At 55.5% G+C, this 21,842-nt stretch overlaps 2 protein-coding genes across 3 annotated transcripts; both read left to right on the top strand.

The window, feature by feature from the left end:
• Positions 1 to 1,823: 1,823 nt before the first annotated feature.
• Anxa5 (annexin A5) lies at positions 1,824 to 13,866 on the top strand (the record flags this gene model as incomplete). Of its 2 annotated transcripts, none has more annotated exon segments than XM_046447109.2 (6): positions 1,824 to 1,960; positions 2,051 to 2,088; positions 9,651 to 9,735; positions 10,673 to 10,767; positions 12,006 to 12,119; positions 13,776 to 13,866. In XM_046447109.2, coding segments are annotated over 5 exon segments (394 nt in total), but the record flags the coding sequence as incomplete, so codon positions are not given.
• A 13-nt stretch (positions 13,867 to 13,879) lies between these two features.
• On the top strand, positions 13,880 to 19,721 carry LOC131424263 (sperm motility kinase 2B-like). The gene is made up of 2 exons (XM_058580120.1): positions 13,880 to 19,260; positions 19,426 to 19,721. The coding sequence occupies exon 1, from the start codon at positions 17,585 to 17,587 to the stop codon at positions 19,241 to 19,243; it is 1,659 nt and encodes a 552-aa protein (XP_058436103.1). The 5' UTR covers positions 13,880 to 17,584; the 3' UTR covers positions 19,244 to 19,260; positions 19,426 to 19,721.
• Positions 19,722 to 21,842: the final 2,121 nt, after the last annotated feature.

Raw genomic sequence — 21,842 nt, 5'->3', positions numbered from 1 at the left:
GAGCATGATGCAGGGGGGATGGCCCTAGGAGGGGTCAGTTGGCACCACAGTTGTGCCTGTTGACTCTGAGGGCGGGCTGGTGACAGGAGAGTTCCTGCTGCAGGGCAGTGCTGGGTCCAGCCAAGGTGAATTCTGCTTTTAATGTGAAGTTGGGTTGGGTCATCAGAACAGGAGCTGGAAAGGTATCAAGAGCTCTGAAAGGAGAAGAGCCCTGGGGGAGGGAAACCAACCTGTCTGCACTTTCTTAGGCATTTCCAAAAACCAGCTCATTTAAACCCAAGCAGTTGGGATAAGGAATTGATTTAATAGGAAATTATTAAATAAAATCAATTTAAAAAGTAGACTGGTTGAAAATCACAGTTTTTTTTTTTTTTTCTAAAAAATGATTTCAGGTCCTCTAGAAATAGAAAGAATCTGTTCTGTTCCAACTCATACCAAGTCCAGAACATTCTGCTCCTTGAGTCAGTAATCAAGGGAAGTCAGAATATTAGACCTGCCAGGTGGAGGACTGTGACCCACAGTGGCTGAGTGACAGTAGGAGAATGAACACTGGGAAAAGAAGACTCTAGGCCTGATTGAAGGGGTGGCCAAGAGCAGAAAGTGAGAAGCATGAGATTTTAGAAAGTGTCACTGGACAGGTGCTGAGGCCACTCAGAGAGCTGGGGCTGGTGGACAGGAGGCCAGGGGAGAGGGAAGGCAAGCTGACAGGGTCTGGTGCAGAGGAGTGGCAAGCTCCCTGACTTGGCAGATTTGCCTGCCTTTCCAGAGTGCCTTCTCTCTGCTGTGGCTTTGTCAGGGACGGAGTAAGCAGGTGGCTCACATGTGAACAAATGAGGACTTGCACAGTCACCTTGTTCTCCAACACTAGACCCTCTGCTGTGTTGCCTCTGCATGACACGGTGCGCTTACAATCCCAGAAATACGGTCGAAGGACTCGGTCTAGTGTTGCAAGCTTTTGTCCTCTGGCCTTGTCTCCTGGTCCCTGTGGGCGCCTCCAGGCACCCACCCCTGCAAGTCTGGTCTAGCCTTGCAAGCTTTTGTCCTCTGGCCTTGTCTCCTGGCCCCTGTGAGCGCCTCCAGGCACCCACCCCCCCGCAAGTCCGGGCAGGGGAGCGGCTTTCTCTTTGCTCCTCGAGCATCGCCCTAGCGCAGCCCGGTGGCCTCTCCCTGCCCTCTGCCCTTGCCCTACACTTAGACCTTTCAGTCTAACCAAGCGGGGCTTGGCTGCGACTTCAGTCTCACAAAGTCACAGCTGGCAGGAAAGCAGCGACGGATTCCAGGCAGAGGTCTTGAAGGACCCACGTATGCTGATAAAGGGCTATAAGTTGAAGAGAGGGTCTTCTAAGAAACAACACTTAACACAAAACAAACCAAACAGTTTGGGAAATGGACTTCCAAGCTCGGGCTTTGGCTATCGTCAAGGTCGCACCGTCCTTCAGCAACTTCGCGAGGCGCCAGGCAACTTAGTGAGGCCTGTCTCAAAATCAATAAAAAGGGCTGGGGATGTGGCTCAGCGTTGAGGCGCCCCTGGGTTCAATCCCCAGCACAAAACCCAAAAAACCAAACCCACAAAACAACGCCGGACTGTGTCTCCGAAAGCACGCCCAGCCCTGGAGTCCAGCGGCGGAATGGAGCGGCCAGGGAAGGTGGCTTCAGGCCCGGTCCGGACAGCTCCCTGGGCCTGCCCGCTGAGCCAGGACCGCGCGCCCCGCGCCGCGTCCAGGTCCCCACGCGACTGCCCCGCCCAGGCCCCGGGACCCGCGCGTCGCCGCGCCCCACGCAGGCGCGCTGAGCCCCGGGCGGAGGGCGTGGCGGAGGGCGTGGCGGGGCCGGCGGGGCGTTTCCGCTGCTGGGCGCTGGCCGAGAGCCTGCCGCGCCTTCCCGCTGCGCACTCCGCTCGGCCGCTGCCCCGCTGCCCGCGCTGCCCCGCTCCCCGCAGGTCCGGCCAGGGTCCCGTCCGGTGAGTGGCGGGTGGCCGGAGGCTCCCCGGGGCAGCGGGCGGGCGGGCCACCCGGCGGCGCCCCGCTGACCGCGCTCTGTCTCTTCGCAGGCAGCGTCGCCTCCCCCACCTCCCGCGCCATGGCACAGGTAAGGGTCGCCCCCGACCCTGCGGCCGCGGGGCTTCCAGACTGGCTGCGGGCGGGGAGTGAGGAGGGGGTCTCGCCGGGAGCCCCCGGCCCCTCTCTGCGCCCCCTGCGCCCCGCGGGGACCCGGCCGGCCGCGGCGGTGACGTGGCGGGCTTCGCGGGGCCTTCCCCACGCCGCGTCGCTGACCCTGGAGCGGGGGAGCCGGCTGGCGTCACGGGAGGCGGAGGCCTGCTCTCCCTGACTCCGTGACTTTTCCCCAAAGTTCCCGGCGTCCGGGGCTGTGGGTGGGGGTCCCGGTGTGGTGTCCCGGGCCGTGGGTGGGGGTCCCTGGTGTCCGGAACTGTGGGTGGGGGAGGTGGGTGGGTTCCAGTGTCCAGGGCTATGGGTGCGGAGTGGGTGGGGGCCCGGGTGTCCGGAACTGTGGGTGGGGAAGGCGGGTGGGTCCCGGTGTCTGGGGCTCTGGGCGGGGAAGGTGGGTGGTGGGGTGGGGAGCCTGACTTTTAAGGGCAGAGCTTGGCTGGAGCTCTTTTCCAGCTGCTGCGCCCCAGAGTTTACTAAAGCGGACGTTCGTTTAGGAAACTTCCTTTACTAAAAGGAACCGATTTTTTAAACAGCTGTTTTTTTAAGTAATGATCTGGTGGAACGAGTTTTGCACTGGATTTGCTTTGGGACTTTTCAGAAGTTGATTTCCTGATGCGGGCTTCTTCTTCTTTTTTCAATTGTTAACATTTATCAAAAGTCTAGAAACGAGGAAATAGTGTGATTTATATAGTAATCTTTAATGATTGATCATGTTATAAATCTTTTGTGAATAAGATATCAATTCTTAAAAACTCCACCCCGAAACTATTTCGCACATCTTGCCAATCTAACTGGCTTGCCAGAGCCATGGTAATTTTTTTAAACAAGTGTTTTAAATGCCCAAACAATGCTCTCTCTCATTTGTAGTTCACTTTTTATCAGACTGACTTATCAAAATTGAATAAGGTTTCATGGGCCTTTCCAAGAGAAAATGGGAGGATTAGACCAATTAGTAACTTATTAAGTTTATTCAGTGCCCCCATTGTGGCTTCCTCTTTTGCACTTAACTGTTATTAGAACCAGTTCTCATATTACTTCCAAGTGGAAAGTTTGCTTTTGGTTCTTCCCCACAGAAAGGATACTTTTATGTGAAGTTAGCTCTTCCCTGAGGAGGATCCTTCCCTATCTTGACTGGGGGGGGGGGGTGCATCAGAGAATAATTCCCTTTATCCCTGCTCACTAGGCTGGTCCTCAGATCTCTTGTAAATTTCCTAGTGATGTCTGAAGCTTTCAGTCAGTTCCTTTTCATGCATAGGCTGTAACCAAGATGGAACAAATGAACACATGTTCCAAACGTGGACAGTAATAATTTCAAAGAATGATAATAATCAATGTGCAAATATGCAAAGCCAGAGAGAAGGTGGCTTCCATTATAAAATTACACATGTGTGATTCCTATCACAGTACAATGCCAGGCCTGTTTATTAGACCAAACCAATTATTGGCCATAGAAGTTACAAGACATGTTAAAAAAAGAAGATGCAATCTTGAATTTTGCTGTTACTTTGTTAAGAATTACTCTTAGAAACCATGGAAGTAAAAGATTTTTTAAATTGTTTAAAATTACTGTATTTCACTGCATAACACATTTGTGTTTCGTCATCCTAATCTTACACCAAAGGCAGCTTAGTAACAGGTGATTTTTAAGTAACATTGGCATAATTAAAAAGAAAGCTTCACATAGTGGTTGCATCCCGCTTTTTAAAAATAACTTTAAAAACATATCTTTGTTTTTATTTATTTATTATCTTTATTTATTTCTATGTGGTGCTGAGGATCGAACCCAGCATCTCACATGTGGAGGCAAGCGCTCTACTACAACCCTAGGCCTACATCTCACTTTTTACAAAAACATTTGGCATAACACCTGTGACAGATGTGTGGTGAAACATGGTAAGATGGAGATCTGCTCCTCCTGGTTACTGTGGATGACGTACAGAAGGCCACATTGAATGATTGCCTTTTTACTGTCTAAAATCTGCTCTGTGCCCCAGTGTGATTGCAGGTCAGCTGGAGCCTCAGGATGAGGTTTCAGTCCATTTCTATGGAAATGCCTTTGGGTAACCTGTTGGGGTGGGAACCAGAGGCTTCTACTCCTGGGACTTCTAGAGTAATGCGATCTGAAACCTGAGTCCTAGAGGTGCATGTTTCCACAGTTGAAAATGTATTATTTAAATATTAATGTTTCTTATTTATTAAAGAGTTAAAATGTAGTTTTCTAACAGATTCTTCATGTTTATGAGTTATATCTTTTACTGCTAATAATTTTTTTCTTATGTGGGTCCACCCTGCCTAGAAAAGTATGCAAAAAAATCCAGAAATCAGGAGTATGTGCAGACCATAGGTAAGACTGTCTTGCTAAGAATTTAACCAGAAAGGATTGATTGACCTGTGATAGACATCTTGAAATCTATTAATGGAGCAGGTGCATTGCCAAGTCCTCGGTGTGCATTATTTAATGCCCATGATGCATCTTGGAAATGAGTATTACTGTTTCATTTCACAGAAGAAGGGATTGAGGTTGCTCAGCTGCTTTGGTGGTGTGGGACAAAGGAGGGAAGGCACAGGGAGGGCCAGCAACAGCGAATACTGTGCTCAGTGAGGGTCAAGGAGTTTGGCCTGGAACCACAGGAGTGTGAGCCTTGGGAATGAGGCCTCTCGACAGGAGCCGGACCAGGTGTGTGAGCTGCTGTGTAGGTAGGGGAGGTGTGAGAGAGTTGTGCCTGGGGTGTGCCACAGTCAGGTTTGTGTTTAGCCAGGATCACCCTGGTGCTAATGTGGTGGTTGCATTTCGGGGGGCTGCAGAGGTGGGTAGTGAGATGGGGGTTGAGAGAGGGAAGAAGAGGGAACACTATGCAGGAATCTGTTGTCAGGACTTGAACTAGGTGGTGGCTGGGACTTCAGATAGGAGGGTCCTTTGGGAGAAGTAGGTAAATTTGGTGCATGAGTAGGGTGGTGTTTGCTGGGAAAGGGTCAGGTGAGGGTCAAGGTGACTGGTTGACCTTGATCATATATACATACATATATTTATATATATATTTTTTTTTGAGAAAAGAATGCATGTTTGAGGCAAATAAGAGACTTTTAGAAATAGATGTGTTGAATTTGAGTTCCTTATGAAACATTTAGGTGGCACTGTAGTAAACAGGGTTTTTGCGACCTCTGAATCCTCCTTCATCTCTGTAGAGCCGTTTGCTTTTGCAGGATTTATATCTTCCTACAACCAGAAGGATTTGAAGCTAGCTCACTGTCGGTGTATCCCAGGACCAGTGGTGCTCTGCACGTTTGTGCTTCCTGCTGGGATGCAGAGGAGATGGAGTTGGTGTGCTGGCTGTTCTCTGGAGCGCTGGCGTGACTGCACTGTCAGCTATGGGGCTTTTTAAGTGCTGTTTGCAGGATGCCCAGCTGTGAGCTCCTGGGAGGCAGCAGCTTCCCTCACTCCAGCAGGCTCAGGGCCCCACCCTTGTTCCAGGGTGACGTTGAGGACACACAGTTTTCGTTCCCATTTCGCAGGTTTTGCCAAGGGAAGGCATTGTCACTGTCAGAGGGTTAAAGACACGCACAATGAAGATTTAAATCTTACTGATCTTCATTTGTTATCAACAAGCCCTTGTATACTAGTGTGTGAATAGCTTACCTTACAATGATGCATTTTCCCCCCGACCCTAAACTTTGAAAGAGGTCAAAAGCAGTTGGTCAGAGTGGCCGAGGCAGGAGCAGGCTTGCAGGAGCATGAGGGGCGAGGAAGTGGGGAGGAGGTCAGCTGGGTGTGCTGGGGACTGGCCTGCCTGCCCGTGGCCTCAGCTTCTCAGAGAGCAGGGCAGGGATGGGTGGGGCTGTGCTCTGGGCCTGCTGGTCTGCCTCCCGCAGGCCTCTGGGAACGTGTTGCCCACCTGTGGGGCCCACCATCACAGGAGGCGTTGGGGCCTCTGCGGTGTCTGCAGGTGGGACGCGAGCTGCTCTGGCCAGCAGGGGAGGCAGTCCTGTCTCCCACCACCTCAGCAGCCGCCTTGACCCCTGGAAGCCTGCGGCAGCTCCAGCGCTTGGTCCCGGATCTCTGGCTCCTCGTTGCAGCATGGGGGGTGCCGGTGGGTGGTTAGCAGCCACTGCCCAGGACTGGGAGACAGGCTTAAGGAGGGCCTCCAGCTCTTCTGTACTTTCAGGGGAGCTGTATTCAGAAAGTTCCAGACAGTGAGCACTTGAAATCGTTGTTTACGTGTGACTTCCCTGGGTCAGGAAAACAGTCCTTCCCTGCTCTTGGGTTGATTTTCTTCATTTTATTTTGGCATGCCTAGGCCTTGAGGATAAAAGGACGTTTTATTTTAGAGGGGGAGAAAGGATGGGTTTGAAGCTGAGATGAACCATGGATTGGGTTCTGGCCTCTGTAGTCCAGGAGCTTGCGGTCATCCTGGTGAGGCCGTGGTGGGATGAAGGGTGGAGGGTGAGCTGAGGCTGCAGCAGGGACAGAGCTCCTTGGAGATGGAGCTGCCCCGCTGCAGGGTGGGGCTCCAGCAGAGTCCTCCAGAGCCACGTTTACAGACGGTCTTGGGCCCCAGTGGTGGGCTGCAGACAGGATGTCCACACAAGGTCTGCCCAGTGACTCAGTCTGTGACTCACGTCTGGCTCCTTCCCACTGTGCGTGGCCTCGCTGGCTGGGGCAGTGACTCTGTGGTGTGGAAGGCACAAGTGTTTCACGATTTCTAGAAAGCTCTTAGAAAACGTGGCCGGTAGTTAGTTATTTCTTCATAGAAATGGCTGAGATTCTTGAGGACCTTCTTCTCTTTTCCTTTTTACCTCATTTCCTTCAGTCCCGAGGGTCAGATATATTTTATTTTTTCTTTGAGGCAAGTAACCTCTCCCTGTTCTAAACCCCCCTCTCTCAGATGGCAGTTTCTGTGTAATCTACAAACCACAAACCACGTCAAGTTTTCTTTTTTTTAAGTGTGATTTTAAAAGCTTCTTTCCTTTCTCTCTCTCTTTTTTTTTTTTTACAAACTATTGTTGCGAAATGAGGCTCCACTGAGATAGAGTGTCAGTTCACTCCCCAGTGTCCTGCAGCCAGGGCTCTGTGCCGCCCAGACTCCTGCGGAACCCAGTGGCCCTTCCACCTTGCCCGTCCCTGGACACCCCCGTGGAGTTGGAGCCTGCCGCTTCCTTCCTCGGGGAACGCGGTTCCCTGGTGACTGCGCATCACCCTGGGCAGCTTCTCCTCCAGGCGGTGCAGCATTGTTGCTAGGGACCAGGAGCCACTGTCCCATGACTTGAGTCAAGTCCTGGCTCTGCCTCTTGCTCACTGGTGCTCAGCTGCATGGCCAGAATCTGCCCTTGGAGTTCCCCTGCCTCAGGCCCTGCGGGTCTCCTGTCCATTTCCTGGCCTCGGGCCCTGCAGGTCTCCTGTCCATTTCCTGGCCTCGGGCCCTGCGTGTCTCCTGTCCATGTCCCCTACCTTGGGCCCTGTGGGTCTCCTGTCCATGTCCCCGCCTCGGGCCCTGCGGGTCTCCTGTCCATTTCCCTGCTGCTGCATGTGGTTGGGTCTTTCTGCGTCTGTGTTCGGGTTAGCTGCCCTCCCGTCTCCATCTCGCCCAGGCCATTCCACTGACCCTGCTGCGGGAGGAGGCCCAGCATCTGCAGGGCTGGCCAGTCCTCCTGCCGGTGGCTTGCTGTGGCCACAGAGGAGCTTGTGTGTTGGGGCTTTTATGCCCCCTCCTCACCAGGCCCTTCCCTTGGTGGCCTCTCTGCACCTGACTGCTTGCCGCGGTGTGTTGAAGTCACCCTCCTCTGAGCTGCAGGCCATCTCCTTCTCCCCTCCCGAGCTTCTGTGCATCCCGAAACATAGTCGTGCCAGTCTCTGCTTTTCTGATTCTGGCTGCAAACCTACAGGCAACGTTCCAGACGTTTTTGGGGATTTTTTTCCAGTTTATTCTCTTTGGTCCTTCTGGTCACTGTTTATGTGCTCACATTACCTGCTCCAGCCTCGGTGCGGACACACTCTGCCGCACTTCTCACGTCCACATCTGCCATTTTCTGCCTGGCTTGTGGCATCGGGACTTTCCTAGTGATCAGTGTAGTACTTAGCATGTGGAAAGTGTTAAAAACGGCTGTCGTTTTTAGTCTCAACGCCCTGCCTCCTGAGTGCCACATCCAGGAGTAGCTTCCTTTGAAAGCATGGGATGCTCAGTCCTTGACATAGGTGGTCAGAAGTCCGCCTAGATTGCCTTAGCAGGGTCCTCGCACAAAGGAAGGCAGAGGAGGCTGGGGACCGGCCTGACGGAGAAGGGGGTCTAGAGGAACTGTCCATGCCGTGGCCGAGGGTCGCCTTGGTCACTTCCTTGGACTCTTGAGTGCCACCTTTCCAGGAAATGTGTTTAGGGTCCCTGGATGGCCTTTGGGGCTGGGTGCTGTGAAAGTTCTTCCCCATGGAATGACACTCTCTGTTGTTATCTTTTTTAATTTTTAAAATTTTGTTCTAATGAGTTATACATGTCAGCAGAATGCATTTTGATTCACTGTACACAAATGTAGCACACCTCTTCGTTTCTCTGGTTGTGCATGTCCGTTGTCATCTTTTTTAAAAATTTTTTTTATATATTTATTTTTTAGTTTTAGGTGGACACAACATCTTTATTTTATTTTTATGTGGTGTTGAGGATCAGACTTTTGAGTTTAATTGGTATCACAGTGTTGTTGGCATAAGGGAACTTTTCTTCCTGTGGGTAATTGAATTTTGGTGCATTCATAATAAAAAACATTGTGAAGCAGACTAGGTGTTCTCCACCCTCCCTCCTTGTAGCTGTTTTTCCCTGTTATAGATGGTCCCGTAACAGAGTTTTAAGGAAATTACAAAACGTGTGTTGGTAAAAAGTAAACGCCGGGAAACTCCTTGGTCATCACATCAGCTCTGTGGCTCAGTGTTAGTAAAGCCTCCGGATTTAAAGGACCTAATGATCTTGTGAACTTTTTTGGAAATATTATGATTATTAGAAACACGACAAATTAATGTGTATCCGGAGGTCTGAAAAAGAACGTCTTCTAACAAGTGCTTCTGGCACGTGGATCACCACATGTCTTTTCTTGCTGAGTTCTCTTAAAGTCCCTGTGAGGTGCTCAGGAGCAGGGCTCAGGGTGACAACATGGAGCGAGCCTTGCTTAGGACTGAGTCGGGGGCAGGCCTGTGTGCCCCTGGTGATTGGGGGGAAGCAGCCCTGGGAAGGTGCCCTTAAAGCCAGGAGGGTGGGTGGGTGTTGTGCATGGGTGGAGCCCAGGGAGGAAGGAGCCAGCCTCACATGAGGCTCCTGGGGCCAGGGGAGCTCAGGCAGCGAAGTGGTCCTGCCACGTGCCTCAGTGGCCCGTTTCCCGCTTCAGATGGGGCGGGTCTTCCCAGGTGGTGAACCTGTGGAGAGGCTGAGCTTGGTGGGCAGCAGCGGCCGCTCTTGCCCTGCCGGTCAGCAGGACGTGGATGACAGCACTGTGCTTCTGTCTCAGGCTCTCAGAGGCACCGTGACGGACTTCCCTGGATTCGATGACCGGGCTGATGCAGAAACTCTTCGGAAGGCCATGAAAGGCCTGGGTAAATCCCACCTCCTTTTTATTCTGGAAAATGAAAAGATTTGAAATGTGTAGAAGAAAAGCTGAATCAACAGAATCGTGCTGTGGGTCCCCAACTCCAGGACCGAGCAGCCGAGAATCCACCCCGCTGCAGAGGGCAAGGCCTGGGCTGTGCGCCTGCCCCTTCACAGCCCACTTCTGTGCGGGGCCTTCCCCGGGGACCTTCCCTTGCTGCAGGCTCTCTTCTGGCCATTATCAGGAGCAGCGAGTGTAGGATATGGAACATTTTACATATCGTCAGTGTTTCTATCTCAGGGGCTGCCTGCGTGGCTGATCCCTGGAGCTGGGGCCCCTTCTCACGAGGGTCCAGTGCTTCCATGTCCTCCCAGCCCCTTTCAGACCGTCCCCTGTTAGGCTTGGTGTGTTCGCTCCAGCCCGGGGGGCGGGGGGTCTGCTGCTTTTGGAAGCCTCGTGTTTTCCCGTCGCCGCGCTTTTGCAGTGTCCTAGAGCCTGCCCTGCTCCTGGCCCTGCCCTCTGGGGTTCCCTTGCTGCTCCGGACACAGCCTCGGGGTGCAGCCGTTCTGCCTCACAGCTGCCGGGTGTCCACTCTAGGTTGCGTGTGACTTGAAGCCAGCTCTCTCTGTCCGCTGTACACCCACACATTGTACCCTGTGAATGGCTGTTATTACAGTGACTATTTGTTGTCTAAAAATCTCCAGACAACTTTTTAAAAAGTCACGAGTATTTTTCTGTCTACTTCAAAATACACTGGGAGTGGGGAGTAATGAGTAGGATACGCAGCATTTTACATATCCTCAATATTTTGCTTAATAAATTATTCAGAAAAATGTACAAGACATTTTACACACTCACAGGCAGAGGGAGGAGAGGGAAGTGGCTGGGGAGCTGGTCCCAGGGAGGTTGAGGGAGCCCAGCCTGGCGTTAACCTTGAATCGCAGGCACCGACGAGGAGAGCATCCTGACTCTGCTGACATCTCGGAGCAACGCGCAGCGCCAGGAGATCGCCGAGGCCTTCAAAACTCTGTTTGGCAGGGTAAGGCCCCCTTCCTCCTAAGGTGGAGCCGGCGCAGTTCTGGGTTTGGAAGAGTCTGTGTGCAGCACCCTCCCTCGGTGTCTGTGGAGGCCGACCTGCAGGCCTCCGTTCCTTCATTCACAAGGACACAGAGCTAGCTTGCACTGCATCCTCCCGGGGACCTGAGCCAGTGCTGGGTTGCGCAGGAGCCGGGACACAGCAGTGTGGTGCCCGTCGACCCACTGCAGGTTCTGGAAGCAGAGGTTGGCTGAGCCTGCAGGGTCAAGGGCACAATGTGCCAGTCTGCAAGGCAGTGGTGTGACGGTCTCCTGTGAAGGCCATCTGTCACTGACTGCTGTGTTCCTGCTCCCACCTGCCTGCCTCCCGCAGCCCATGCTCCAGTGCTGGGGCTGTTAGTGCCACGGTGCGGCCTCTGCCTTCCCTCAGCGCATCCTGCTGGGCCACCCTACCACCCTTGTCTGGTGTGGGCCTCTAGTGCAGTGTGGGCCGCTTTCCTGGTGATCTTAGTAAGTGGACTTTTAACTAGTAGAGCCAAGCGCTCTTATTTGATTGGCATTGTAAAGCAAAGGTTTTTAGATTTGGTGCAGAACGCACGATGCATACTTCAGTCTGTTATTCTGGAAATCCACATTTGTCGTTTCACTGTGAGACAAAAGAGAAAGTATCCTGCCCCTTCCCCCTTTTTCTGGTGCCAGGCAGGGACGCAGGCCGTGTCTGGGGTGGACAGGTGGTCTGCCCTGCGCTGCCTCCCCACCTCGAGAAGTGTTCTGGGCACCGTGTCCAGGTCCCTGCTGCTGATGCTGCCGGGGGCCATGCCCCCGCACTCGCCCTGCAGCAGGTCTCTCAGTCCTCAGGAGCATCAGTTCGCTGTAGCCTGCTGTGTATCAGACTATCATCAGATACCGCGAGGAAAAGGGTGACAGGCTACATTCTGTCCTTTTAAAAAACACATTGATGATTTTTTTGGGGGAATTTTTATAAAGATGTCTGTGTTTCTCAATACCATTTTTAAAATGAAATGCTTGAAATGAAGAAACTCATCTCCTAGAAGCAGATTGGTGCATAGGTGGCCTCCCTCCCTCCGGGGTTGAGGCCTGCTGTTCAGCGTGGGAGGCTGTGGGTTTGCTAGCTCACCGCCTTCTACCTGAAGGCAGCAGCCTACGGCATTCACTAGGCAGAGGCCCCAGGTCACCTTTAAGAAGAATCGCCTTAAAGCTCTGCCTGTCTGCTGTGCGTAGGATCTCCTGGATGACCTGAAATCAGAACTGACTGGAAAATTTGAGAAACTGATCGTGGCTCTGATGAAGCCTTCCCGGCTGTACGACGCCTACGAGCTGAAGCACGCTCTGAAGGTGAGAGGCTGCGGAACCGGCCCGTCCCACGCCTGTCTGTCTCTGACTGACTTCAGGGTGGGCTTCATGTAAGAGGCAGCTCTGGGAGGTGCTGAGAAGACAAGTGGGGGCAGAATGACAAGGTGACCTTCGTCTGTTGGCATTCGTAAGCTCACCAGAACTGGCTTTTTCAAATTTAAATTTTTATATTTTACTTCTATGCCTGTCTTCTAACTTTGAGTTGTTTTAAAATGATGGTGGATGAAATATTGTAACTCTTTAAACAAAAAATTGCTTGATTAGGGAATAACAGAGTAGCTGGTGAACTGGCTGTGACTCAGGTGTGCAGAAACTGTGTGTGCATCCCTTGGCTGGGCTCTGGCCTGGGGCATGGCGTGGCCGCCTGGGGACTCTGTGGGCAGGAAGGAGTTCAGTTACACTTGATCTTGAGTGGGAGATTGAGCTTTAGCCGCAAGAAGGTAACTCGGCCCAGGACTTGTAACTTTTAGCGTGGGAGGTGGAGATTTATTCAGTCGGCAGCTGGTTTATTCTGATTCTCTTCATTTCTGTAGGGTTTTTTTTGGTGTGAGCAGAGTCGTGGGTTATTGAGGAAGGGGCTTTCACACACCACCCCAGATGGTCAGCTGCAGCTGAAATTTTTCCAGAGGATGAGCTGAGGCTTTTTGGACTTGATTTTTGATAAAGAAACAAAAATAAAAAGAACATAATTCTGCCTTTTAAAAACTTAAGTTCAGTCAATCGTTGCATGTATCTCTAATTTAGTGGCATAAATATGATTTTTAAAAGCAGAAAAAGGAAAATCAGGTAATACTATTTTTTAAAAATACAGAGAGCAACTTCCAATTTGTTTCCACGGATGCAGTTCCTAAACTGTGTTTAGGTCACTGTCACTCAGCTTCCTGTGGCCGTGACAGGCAGCTGAGAGGGTGGTTGGGCCCCTGGTTGTAGAGGCTCCAGTGCTTGATCTGTGTTGAGGCAGCATTTCCTGGTGGGAGCTCGTGGGCAGTGAAGCCGCTCACCCCGAGCAGAGAGGGGCGGGCAGAGAGGGGTGGGCAGAGAGGGGCTGGCACAGCCCGACCCCCAGGGCGTGCTCCAGGACCTACGGCTCTGCCTCCTGGAGGCTCCGGGTGCTTCTCTGGGAGCAGAGCCTTCAGCACAGGGCCTCTGGGGGACGTTCCTGCCCCGTGGCAGCAGTGCCCTGGGTGCGAGCTTGCTTTGGCTGCACGAGAAGCAGAACTCGGGGGCAGGAGCTTACTTTTGAGGTGCAGATGAAGTACCTGTTATCTTCCACACGCAGTCATGTGTTCTGTGTCAGTTCCATTAAAATGTTTTACCTTCAACTAGAATTAGCCGATCAGATTATAAGTTGCAAGTTTACATTATCTTTTATACCTTTATACCTTTTATACCAGTATACCTTGCTCTACACTAGACAAAAAGAATAAAAGATAAAATAAATAATAAGATTATCTTTGGAGAGAAAATTAACTTGAAGTTTCATATCTCTGTAACTAGTGGAGCTTGTATAAAGAGAAGCCCACGTCGTGTTGGGGGATATTTGTGCACAATCTGCGTACCATCTATTCTGGCAAAATAACTTCCTTTTTATTCTTACTGCTGACATGTTTTCTCTATTAAAAATAAATCTCCAAACAGGGAGCCGGGACAAAAGAGAAAGTCCTGACAGAAATCATTGCTTCAAGGACACCTGAAGAACTCAGAGCCATAAAGCAAGTGTATGAAGAAGGTGAGTGTTTGGATTGACGTCTTGCCCATCTCCACTGTCACCTCTCCATCCTGTCCCACAGATGCCACAGGCCGGCGGCTCACAGCTGTTGAGTGAGTGGAGGGGGACCTGCCACTCAGCTGCCTTTCTTCTTCAGTCAAAACCTTCACCTGTTTTAGTAGCTCATGAAAAGCTGCTTATGGCTTGCATAGGATTCTAATACAGGAATTCTACGGGTGTCTTTCTCTCCTGTTAACTTTGGGGTGTATGTGAATAGTTTTTCTTCCTTCAAATGCATTCAGTTCTATGTTAGTGTAGGTGGAGTTATCTCAAAGACCTTTCGGGAACCTGGGAAAAGATACCTAACCCCCTTTCCAGATCAGGGTTAGTAAAAGTGTCTGAGTAAACGTATTTTGTTTAGCTAATGGCAATGCTGGGACACAATACTCTGCATTTGAATTTTTTTGGAGCATCCTTCACTTTTTGGGAGAAAGTCTGTGTTCCTGTCTGGAGCATCTGTAAGGGGAATCTAGCAAAGGGAAGTCAAGGTACAGTTGTGTTCCTTCAGGGCAGACCTCCTTCCTGACCAGGTGGTCAGCATGCACGGCACAGTTCCCAGGCTCTTGCCCTGAGCTAGGGAAGTGCAGCGCCCTCTGGGTCAGTTTGGGTCTTAGAGATGACTCTGTTCACCAGGTCAGGGGTGTGAAATGTGGGGCAGCAGAACAGTCTCGTTTCCAAAGTGCAGGGTCTCCTGCTTCTCCTAGAGTGAGAGGAGAAGGTGGTGAGGCCGAGGTGGTGAGCATCAGCCGGCCGCTCTACCTGATGTAGTACCCAGCTGTCCCTCTGGGGAGAGGATGGTGGTGACAGCATGCAGCCTGAGGCCTGGTGACGTGGTTTAGTGCCACTGTGATAGTTAAAGGATAGCCCCTTTCCAACTGAGATCACCTGAGAGGTTGTTGGCAGAGATGCTTCCCAATAAGCTCCTCATCCATTCGTGTGTCCCACGGATCTTGGAATAAATTGGGTGCTCCGTGGGGATCAGCTGTTGCGTTCCTTGGCCGCCTCCTGGCAACAGTGGGAGAGTGGGTGGTGGTGTCACAGTGGGGATGGTGTAAGGGAGCAGTGACAGGGAGCCCTCCGGAGGTCCCCAAGGGCAACACGTGACCCAGAGTGGTCCCAGGGGAGGAGGCTGGGTGGGGGGCAGAAAGGCAGACCTTGTGCCTGGCCTGACACTGATGGTGCCCGGTCACCACTTTCAGAAGGGAACCCTGGACAGAGGAGCCACAAGCCCAAGCCCATCCTGGGGGGGCACCCAGAGTGGCACGAGGAGGCACCGTGTCGCAGGCCCCGGGGGCAGTCAGGGTAGAGCTGTGGGTGCCTCCCCCAGAGTGGCTTGGGGGCTGCCGCTTGGTCCCTCCTCTGAATGTCCCTGCCAGGGCCTGGCTCTTGCCCTGGTGAAGCTTTAACCTCTCTAGGCCTTCGGCTGCGCGGGACCGTCCCTGTGAGCGTCCTGACCCGGGGACGGGCCCTTCAGCCTGCCACCCTGAGCTCCCCAGGGCTGCTGAGCAGGGAGCAGGACCACCTATGGGTGGGGGAGCTGGGGCGCAGGTGTGGGCAGGGGAGGGTGTGTGGCCAGAGCCCCCAGCCCCCAGGAGTGGAGGGCTGGCTGGGAGGAGCCGTTTTCCGGGTCTAGTGTTTGGAGTGAACCTTTCAATTCCCATCCCTTCGACTTGGGGTGTGGGCTCTGTCCCCCTTTCTTTGTGATCCCCGCGGGGTTTCCATTTGACGCGGGTCAGAGATCCCTGTCTTATGTGAATGGAGGGCAGCCTCACTTCCATCCTGTACTAGATGCAGACCCCCCCTCCCCCTGGGTCTCTGATGTCACAGAGCCACCCGTGTGTTCCTGGTGGTTTGGTACCGCAGACCCTCCACTGAGTGTTTTCTTCTGAATTGGTCCCTTCCCCGTGGACAAGAAAAGTGAGGCCAGCTTTTGTACTTGCCAGGAACTGGCCTTTCCAGAAACCCCTGTGTCTTCACCCATCTCTGAGTCCCTGCCTAAGGTCCTTCAGTCCACCACCAGGGACTCCTGTCCTGAAGGGCAGGTGCAGGGGAGACCGAGTCCCTTGCCTTTGGTTTCCCAGGGCCGTGGTTTGAGGAGTGTGTTTCTCCAAAAGTGCTGCTGAAACTCCCCTCCCTTTGAGGGTGTGGTGTTGTGGTCCTTCAGGAGGGTGAGGCCCTGGGGCCCTGGCTTCCCAAGGGGATGTGCGCCTCAGGGCTGGACCTCCTCTGGCCAGCAACTAGGCCCTGGTTCTACCCTCTGCACCACACATGGTCGCGCTTGGTCTCAGGTGTGCTCATGCACACACACAGACACACACACAGAAACACACAGAGACAGACACAGACACAGACATGTCACGGTGGGCAAGGTGGTGACTGCCTTTCTACTTGTGGGTTGGGGAGGCCAAGCAGGGGCATTGGCAGTTCAAGACCTGCCCAGGCAAGTGTGTGAGATCCTTCGTCAAAGACACCAGAAAGGGCTGGGAAAGTGGCTCAGGAGTTAAGCGCTGGCCTCACATGCGTGACCTTGGGGTCTCCATGACTATGACCAAGGAGGATAGAATGGAGGAGAGCGGGGAAAGGGACTGAAGGAGCCCAGTCCTCGGCCTTTCAGCCATGTGGTGTGGGACACGGCAACAAGGTCCCTCGCTGGAAGGAGAGAGCGAGACCTCCCTGGACACCCGGCCTCCTGGTGCCTGACACGTGGACGCCTCAGGTCCCAGAGGGGGGAGCGGTCAGTCTGTGAGGTTCCAAAGGAGCCAGCCCAGGCTCTGTGGACAGAGCAGGGGAAGGGCCCCAGGCATCCGGGACGCCTCTGTCTCTCTGCACCCCCGGAAGGGCACCTACTGGCCCTAGGGTTCTTGGCTGGCAGGTTCGGCCTTCATCCCTGGAAGATGACTCACACTCACTCCTGTGGGCTGCAGGCAGGGTTCTAACAAGTGACCTGATAGGACCCTGTGGGGCAATGATGAGGCAGGCGCCTGACCTGGCCCCCACACCCCACAGAGGTCGGGAACCTGGCCCTGGATCTCAGGGGGCAGAGCGACCCGCACCAGCGTCCTGGCGCGAGGGGACTGCTACCACGCTCTGGACACCAGTCTGTCCGAGTTGGAGGAGACGGGCGCTGAATGGCTCCAGAGGACCTGGGGTGGGGTCTTCACGGGGCGAAAGCCACGACAGAGTTGTGTACTGGCGAGGCACGGGCCCCGGGGCCTGGTCCAGCTCCTCCTTTCTCAGCAAGGAGAGGTCGGGGTCCCGAACACACGGGAGCACCGAGGTTCCACAGACCCTCCTTGTTCTGACCAGGAAGGTGGCCAAGGTCCCGGAGGCCCGAGGGGGAGATGCCACCGTGGGCCACCCCCAGGTGTGAGTGGGCCACTCCTGGCTGTGACCTCACAGGGGCCAGCATTGTGAGGCCCTTGAGCCAGCGGGGATATAAGGCCGGGTCGAGGCTGGCACCTTGTCCACAAGCACAGGAAGCTCTAGGCAGTGACCTGTGGGACTCCCATAGTTAGCGCGTTTGGTGGTTGGTGGTTTGGTGGTTCTGGTTGCGGTCTCAGGTTGGTTCTCTGATTTGGGGCTTTCTGTTGGGCTTTGTTGTGTTAGTTTTGCTTGTGTTCTTTGCTTTGTTTGTTGTGTTTGTTTTTAGCTAGCGGGCTTAGTGGGCGTGGGGCGGAGGATGTCCAGAGAGAGCAGTGAGCGTAGTGTGGTGCGGAGGGTGCGTCGGGACCTCGCGGCCAGCTCCTCCTTGGAGGAAGCCCTCACGGGCCGCTATGAGCCCCTGGGGGTCGTCGGGCAGGGCAGCTTTGCCAAGGTCTTCCTGGCCCGACACATCCTGACGGGGACGAAGGTGGCCGTGAAAGTCCTGCGGAAGGGGGCGGGGGCCACCTTGTCCTGGGTCTTGTCGGAGCTGGACATCATGAAGGGCTTGGAGCACCCGCACGTGGTGCAGCTGCTGGAGATCGTGGAGACCCCCGGCACTGCCTACGTGGTGATGGAGCACATGGCTGGGGGCCAGCTGGGCCAGCACATCCCGGAGGTTGTGGGCCTGTGGGAGGACGAGGCCCGCGTGCTGTTCGGGCAGGTGGCCAGCGCCGTGGGCTACTGCCACGCGCAGGGCATCGCGCACCGGGACGTGAAGGCGGAAAACGTGCTGCTGGATGCCGCGGGCCGCGCCAAGCTGTGCGACTTCGGCCTGGCCTGCAGGTTCAGGGCCGGAGAGAAGCTGGGCCTGCTCTGCGGCACCGTGGCCTACTGGGCCCCGGAGCTGCACCGGCGAGAGCCCTACGACGGCCCCGCGGTGGACGTCTGGAGCCTGGGTGTCCTCCTGATCCTCATGCTCACGGGCAGCGTCCCGTTCACCGGGGCCAGCTATGAGCAGGCCAAGGAGCAGGTGCTGCAGGCCAGGTACCACCTCCCGTTCCACCTGTCCGACGAGGCGCAAAGCCTGGTGTCCTGGATGCTGACCCTGGAGCCCGCGCACAGGCCCACGCTCCAGCAGATCCTGGGGCACCCGTGGCTGAGCCAGGATGGGGAACGCTGCCCGAGTCCTCCCGCCGAGCTGCTCCCCAAGCGCGCGGACACCTCCATCCTGCTGGCCATGCTGGACCTGGGCTACGGGCTGCAGGAGACCTGGGTGTCGGTGGCGACGCGCCAGTTCAACCAGGCCATGGCCACCTACCTCCTGCTGGGCCACCAGAAAACCCGGGGGGCGGGCTGCCAGGTGCGGCTGCAGATGCCTGGGTGGCCACAGGTGGGGCCTTGCCCGTCCCTATGCATCCCCTCCAACTTGACTCTGGGCCCAAGGTGGGGCGTCAGCAGGCCGGCCATGCGCTCCTGGCCCCTCTCGGCCTGTGAGCAGCAGCAGCAGCAGCAGCAGCAGCAGCAGCAGCCTGAGGAGCTCAAGCCTTCAGGGCAGGTGGGCAGCAGGAGAGCCAGCCTGCCCGCCATCATGCTGTGCAGCCTGTCGGCCAGCGTCCCTGCTCCCGGCCCCACGGCCCCTCTGCCCGGGTCCTCCCAGGCCCTGGCACCGGATCCCAGCTCCTCCTCCACCGCGCAACCCCCTGCTGGCTCCAGGACCCCTGGCCTGACCCGTGACACCGCCAGGGGATGGAGGGGAGTGGTCCGGAGGATGGCCACCTGTCTGGCGAGGCTGTGCTGCTGCGGGCAGGCCCCCAGGACTGGCTCCGGACGCTCCAACAGAGTGGCTCCCGCAGCTGGAGGGCCCGCGCCACCAGCACCAGCACCCAGGGACCCCCCGGGACCTGCCCCCACCAGAGGTCAGGCCCTCAGAAGATTCTTCAAAAACAGAGTGGCTCCCCGGCCAGCGCCCAGCTGAGATGCCCACGGAGCCAAGTAGGTGGAGCGGTGCTGCCTTAGGTCTCATGTGTGCCTTGATGAGTGTCATTTCCAAAGGATGAATGGACACCCTCTGCCCTTGGGGGGTGCCAGCAGGGTTAGGTCCACCTGGGCACCACAGGGCGGGTGACTCTGACTCCTAGCTCCTCTCATTGTCCACAGACAGGTGGCCCGGGTTCTACCTCACGAGGGCCAGCTGCTGGAGCGAGAAGTGCAACCTGCCCTGGCCGCCGCCTCCCGGACCCCTCAGGCAGGAGGACACCCGAAGACACCCGGACACCAGTGGGCCCCTGCGCCCCACCCGGATCCCACCTCAGGGACTTCTCCTTGGACACGTGCCCCGCCCTGCTCTCCTCTGCTCTCTCTCCCACCCTCTGGGGCAGAGATGCTTCCCAATAAGCTCTTCATCCATTCGCGTGTCCCACGGATCTTGGAATAAATTGGGTGCTCCGTGGGGATCAGCTGTTGCGTTCCTTGGCCGCCTCCTGGCAACAGTGGGAGAGTGGGTGGTGGTGTCACAGTGGGGAAGGTGTAAGGGAGCAGTGACAGGGAGCCCTCCGGAGGTCCCCAAGGGCAACACGTGACCCAGAGTGGTCCCAGGGGAGGAGGCTGGGTGGGGGGCAGAAAGGCAGACCTTGTGCCTGGCCTGACACTGATGGTGCCCGGTCACCACTTTCAGAAGGGAACCCTGGACAGAGGAGCCACAAGCCCAAGCCCATCCTGGGGGGACACCCAGATTGGCACGAGGAGGCACCGTGTCGCAGGCCCCGGGGGCAGTCAGGGTAGAGCTGTGGGTGCCTCCCCCAGAGTGGCTTGGGGGCTGCCGCTTGGTCCCTCCTCTGAATGTCCCTGCCAGGGCCTGGCTCTTGCCCTGGTGAAGCTTTAACCTCTCTAGGCCTTCGGCTGCGCAGGACCGTCCCTGTGAGCGTCCTGACCCGGGGACGGGCCCTTCAGCCTGCCACCCTGAGCTCCCCAGGGCTGCTGAGCAGGGAGCAGGACCACCTATGGGTGGGGGAGCTGGGGCGCAGGTGTGGGCAGGGGAGGGTGTGTGGCCAGAGCCCCCAGCCCCCAGGAGTGCAGGGCTGGCTGGGAGGAGCCGTTTTCCGGGTCTAGTGTTTGGAGTGAACCTTTCAATTCCCATCCCTTCGACTCGGGGTGTGGGCTCTGTCCCCCTTTCTTTGTGATCCCCGCGGGGTTTCCATTTGACGTGGGTCAGAGATCCCTGTCTTATGTGAATGGAGGGCAGCCTCACTTCCATCCTGTACTAGATGCGGACCCCCCCCCTCCCCCTGGGTCTCTGATGTCACAGAGCCACCCGTGTGTTCCTGGTGGTTTGGTACCGCAGACCCTCCACTGAGTGTTTTCTTCTGAATTGGTCCCTTCCCCGTGGACAAGAAAAGTGAGGCCAGCTTTTGTACTTGCCAGGAACTGGCCTTTCCAGAGACCCCTGTGTCTTCACCCATCTCTGAGTCCCTGCCTAAGGTCCTTCAGTCCACCACCAGGGACTCCTGTCCTGAAGGGCAGGTGCAGGGGAGACCGAGTCCCTTGCCTTTGGTTTCCCAGGGCCGTGGTTTGAGGAGTGTGTTTCTCCAAAAGTGCTGCTGAAACTCCCCTCCCTTTGAGGGTGTGGTGTTGTGGTCCTTCAGGAGGGTGAGGCCCTGGGGCCCTGGCTTCCCAAGGGGATGTGCGCCTCAGGGCTGGACCTCCTCTGGCCAGCAACTAGGCCCTGGTTCTACCCTCTGCACCACACATGGTCGCGCTTGGTCTCAGGTGTGCTCATGCACACACACACACACACACAGAAACACACAGAGACAGACACAGACACAGACACAGACATGTCACGGTGGGCAAGGTGGTGACTGCCTTTCTACTTGTGGGTTGGGGAGGCCGAGCAGGGGCATTGGCAGTTCAAGACCTGCCCAGGCCAGTGTGTGAGATCCTTCGTCAAAGACACCAGAAAGGGCTGGGAAAGTGGCTCAGGAGTTAAGCGCTGGCCTCACATGCGTGACCTTGGGGTCTCCATGACTATGACCAAGGAGGATAGAAGGGAGGAGAGCGGGGAAAGGGACTGAAGGAGCCCAGTCCTCGGCCTTTCAGCCATGTGGTGTGGGACACGGCAACAAGGTCCCTCGCTGGAAGGAGAGAGCGAGACCTCCCTAGACACCCGGCCTCCTGGTGCCTGACACGTGGACGCCTCAGGTCCCAGAGGGGGGAGCGGTCAGTCTGTGAGGTTCCAAAGGAGCCAGCCCAGGCTCTGTGGACAGAGCAGGGGAAGGGACCTGGGTGACAGGGACGCCTCCGTCTCTCTGCACCCCCGGAAGGGCACCTACTGGCCCTAGGGTTCTCAGCTGGAAGGTTCGGCCTTCATCGCTGGAAGGCGACCCACCGTCTCTCCTGTGGGCTGCAGGCAGGGTTTGGTGAGTGACCTGATAGGACCCTGTGGGGCAATGATGAGGCCGGCGCCCTGACCTGGCCCCCACACCCCACAGAGGTCGGGAACCTGGCCCTGGATCTCAGGGGGCAGAGCGACCCGCACCAGCGTCCTGGCGTGAGGGGACTGCTACCACGCTCTGGAC

Source organism: Marmota monax, unplaced genomic scaffold (assembly GCF_021218885.2).
Source record: "Marmota monax isolate L192 unplaced genomic scaffold, Marmota_monax_Labrador192_F-V1.1 WCK01_AAM20220418_F8-fsc00400, whole genome shotgun sequence".
NCBI classification, from domain to species: domain Eukaryota; kingdom Metazoa; phylum Chordata; class Mammalia; order Rodentia; family Sciuridae; genus Marmota; species Marmota monax.
This window is presented reverse-complemented; position numbering and strand designations above follow the sequence as displayed.

Bases quoted from the DNA above. Each gene is read 5' to 3' on its own strand.
- LOC131424263 (XM_058580120.1), top strand. From the start codon at position 17,585: ATGTCCAGAGAGAGCAGTGAGCGTAGTGTGGTGCGGAGGGTGCGTCGG.